This window comes from Theobroma cacao, chromosome 5, assembly GCF_000208745.1.
Source record: "Theobroma cacao cultivar B97-61/B2 chromosome 5, Criollo_cocoa_genome_V2, whole genome shotgun sequence".
NCBI lineage: Eukaryota > Viridiplantae > Streptophyta > Magnoliopsida > Malvales > Malvaceae > Theobroma > Theobroma cacao.
Genome location: NC_030854.1, coordinates 13,931,055 through 13,935,401, shown reverse-complemented (window position 1 = coordinate 13,935,401; position 4,347 = coordinate 13,931,055). Strand labels below are relative to the sequence as shown.

Genomic DNA, 4,347 nt, shown 5'->3' with positions numbered 1-4,347 from the left:
GAATTTATTTTGTTCTTACGCTACAAAAATTATTTATGCATAGTTCTATAAAAATTGTTTTATAAGAAAATAGAATATATTATCGAATATTTTTATTTAGTCTAATTAGCCAACTTGTCACTCCAAATGGATGATTTAGATTACAAACATTTATTTTTGATTGAAAATGGATAACTTTCTACCATATGTTGTATTTTTATCAGGTTTCAAAATTTTTAGGTAAAAATGACCAAAATACCCTTCTGTGGCGAAAATTTTATTTTGATTGTTTTTGATCTAAAATAGTTTATATTCTCTTAAAACTCAATATTTAGTAACTATTGCTCATAGGGGAAGTGGAAACTGATGTAAGAGCCTTACAAGGTTTCGGTTGACATTCTAGGTAATGAATGTCTACTGAGACTTCGCGGCGGTTGTCACGGGCTCGAAAGGAGTGCCCGATCATGAAAATTTATATGGTATCAGAGCCTTTAGTTTTAAAGCTATTTTAAAAAGTAACTACAGTGTTAATGTGGCCCCAAGTTAGATTAGATTGAGTTGAATGCATATAGTTGCATATAGAACTTAAAGTCATCTAAGTTTGTTCTGTCTTTTCTTATAGATCATCATGGCTCCTCGATGTGGACGCCCACCTCTCTCTAGACCAATCGAGAAGGAAAGAGGTCGTTCTCAACATAATCAGCCAGATCCTGTAGAAGGGGTATCGATTGCATCTACTTTTTGGGCAGCACCTGCTGCTGAACCGACTGAGACTCCTCCACATCCTCCACATTCTCCACCTTCTCCACCACCTACCAATATTCCTGGTGTCCCTGCCATGTCTTCTGAGGTAGTACAGGCATTGGCATCTTTTCTTACTGCTATTACTGGCCAATCCTAGGCTGGTCAAGTTCCTCTTGTTGTTCCTCCGACTGCTCCTTCAGTACCACCACCTCCACCTCCTGTTCCACCACCGATACTTGATGTTTCCATTTCCCAGAAGCTTAAAGAGGCTAGGCAACTTGGTTGCTCTTCTTTCACGGGTGATCTAGACACAACCGCAGTCAAGGATTGGATTATTCAAGTATCAGAGATGCTTAATGATATGAGATTAGATGATGATATGAAGCTGATGGTGGCCAGTAGATTACTTGAGAAGAGAGCCCGTACTTGGTGGAACTTAGTGAAATCCCGTTCTACTACTCCTCTAACATGGTTAAATTTCTTACGGGAGTTTGATGGGCAGTACTACACTTATTTTCATCAGAAGGAGAATAAGAGGGAATTCTTAAGCCTGAAACAAGGGAGCTTGACAATAGAGAAGTATAAAGCTCGTTTTAATGAGCTAATGTCTTATGCGCCCGATCTGGTGAGGATTGAGCAGGATCAGGCTACTTATTTTAAGGAAAGGCTCTGAAATGAAATTTGAGACTAGATGACAGTGACAGGTAAGGAGTCGTATAAAGAGGTTGTGCAGATAGCTTTGCGGGCTGAGAAACTTGCAATTGAGAACAGGCGAATTCGGGCTGAGTTTGCCAAAATGAGGAATTCGAATATATCTTCTGGTCAACCCTCGAAGAAGCATAAGGATTTATCTACTTCAAGGAGTACCATCGCGGTTTCAGTAGCATCACCCCGACCCCCGTCTCAATAGTCGCAACAGAGGCTTTCTAGATTCAGTAGATCAGTGACGAGTGCTCCTGGGAAGATCTTTGAGAGTTTTAACAGATGCTAGAATTGTAGAAAAGTTCATCCCAGACTGTGCAGATAGTTGATATGATGTTTTCAGTGTGGACAGCAAGGTCACATAAGGATGGCTTGTCCACAGTTAGTGCGAGCTACTATAGCTGTTTCATCTCCTTCTGTTCGTATCGATACACAAAGAAGAGATTTTTCTGGGTCACAATCGCGGCAAGGTGTTGTGATACAGTCTGATGTGGGGAGTAATACCCTGGCACGTCCATCCCCTAGACCATAGGCTCACATTTCGATGAGAGTTTTTGTAGTGACAGAGGAAGAAGCTCGAGTTTGACCTAGTGCCGTGACAAGTACTATGCTTGTATTTGATAGAGAAGCTCATGTTTTAATTGATTCTGGTTCAGATAGATCTTATGTGAGCAAGACACTTGCATATTTCTCTGATAGAAACCTGTCACCTTTAGAGGAAGAGATTGTAGTCCATACCTCTCTAGGAGAACAATTGATTAGAAACACTTACTGTAGAGATTGTGGGATAAGGGTTGGTGAGGAAGAATTCAAAGCTGACTTAATTCCTTAAGAGATTCGAGATTTTGATTTACTATTAGGTATGGACTGGTTGACCACACATCGGGCAAAGGTGGACTATTTCAGGAAGGAAGTAGTGCTTCAAAATTCTTAGGGAGTAGAGGTTGTATTTGCAAGGGAACGTCGAGTATTACCATCTTGTGTAATCTCGGCTATTAAAACTTTGAAACTAGTACGAAAGGGGTATCCTGCTCATTTGGCACATGTGATTGATACCTCAAAGAGGGAACCTAAGTTAGAAGATGTCCCAATAGTAAATAAGTTCCTTGATGTATTCCCAAATGAATTACCGAGACTACCTCCTGATCGAGAGCTTGAGTTCTCTATTGACTTACTCCCGGGTACTGCACCTATTTTTATTCCTCCATATCGAATGGCTCCGGTAGAATTAAAAGAGTTGAAAGTCTAGTTGCAAGACTTGGTAGATAAGGGTTTTATTCACTCTAGCACTTCTCCTTGGGGTGTGCCAGTTCTATTTGTAAAGAAGAAGGATGGCACTCTTTGGCTATGTATTGACTACCGTCAGTTGAATCGAGTGACCATCAAGAATAAATATCCTCTACCACAGATCGACGACCTTTTTGATCAGGTATAGGGTGCTATGGTGTTTTCTAAGATTGATTTGAGGTCTAGGTACTATGAGTTGAAGATCAAGGAACAGGAGTAGTAGAACTCTATAGCAGTCGAACTCCCTCAGAAAATCTAACAAGGTCAAAGGAGTAGTAGAACGAGATTTTACTGAATTCCACAAAGTACGGGCCCTCTTTTCAAGTAGTCTTGTGGCCACCATCAGTTTCATATAATCATCTAATTTCATATCCATAAGTTTCTCTGATACTTGAATTATCCAATCTTTAGCTGCGATTACGTTTAGATCACCCGTAAAAGAAATGCAACCGAGTTGCGTAGCCTCTTTAAGTTTCTTAGAAATGGAGACATCAGGTACTTGTGGTGGAATAGAAGGTGGCGGTGGCACTGAAGGAGTGGCCGGAGGAACAGCAGGAAGAACTTGACCAGCTTGAGCCTAGCCAGTAATAGCAGTGAGAAAAGTTACCAATGCCTGAACTGCCTCAAGAGGCATAGCAAAAATACCAATAGGTGGTGGAAGAGGTGGAGAATGTGGAAGAGTCTTAGTATGTTCAGCAGCAGGTGTTGCACGAAAGGTAGACGCAGCTGATTCCCCCTCTATAAAATCTGGCTAACGATATTGAGAACGGCCTCTTCCCCTCTCGACTGATCTAAAGAGAGGTGAGCGTCCACGTCGAGGAGGCATGATGATCTATAAAAAGAAACAGAACGAATTTAGACAACCTTAGGTTCTATATGCAATTGTATGCATTCAACTCAATTCAATCTAACTTAGGGCCACATTGACACTATAGTTTTTAAAATAACTTTAAAACCAAAAGCTCTGATACCAACTTAATTGTCACGAGCCGGTACTCCTTTCGAACTCGTGATAACCGCCGTGATGTCTCGATAGATATTCATTACCCGGAATGTCAACCGAAACCTCGCAAGGCTCTTACACCAATTTTACATCTCCCCTGTGAGCAATAGTTACTAAATGTCATGTTTTAAGAGAATATAAACTATTTTTAAATAAAAAACAAAGAAAAGTAATTTTTGCCACACAAGGGTATTTTGGTCATTTTTACCCAAAAAATTTGAAACCTGGTGAAAATACAACATACGATCGAAAAATATACATTTCTTATCTAAAAGTAATTTTAGTAATCTAAATCATCCATTTAAAATAAAATTTTGGCTAATCGAACTAAATAAAAATATTAAATAAAATATTTCATTTTCTTATAAAACAATATTTATAGAGCTCTACATAAATAATTTTTTTAACGTAAAAGCAAAATAAATTCATACATACAGTGGCACACGTAGCCAAGTATACAAAATATTCTACAATGACATGTGGACCCCACAATAACCACAAATATACAAGACTGTAGACCTTCGATTTCTAAGGATGCAAATCCAAAAGCAACCCTCGACAAAATCGGTTGTCTACAGACTGTCCTGAGCCTGAAATGGATAAAATGAAGGGGTGAGTTTTTACAAACCTAG

General features: G+C 39.4%; 1 protein-coding gene across 1 annotated transcript; it reads left to right on the top strand.

Moving 5' to 3' along the window:
- Window positions 1,415-2,674, top strand: LOC108661943. Its single transcript, XM_018120939.1, has 4 exons — window positions 1,415-1,597; window positions 1,769-1,922; window positions 2,082-2,218; window positions 2,360-2,674. The coding sequence occupies exons 1-4, from the start codon at window positions 1,415-1,417 to the stop codon at window positions 2,672-2,674; spliced, it is 789 nt and encodes a 262-aa protein (XP_017976428.1).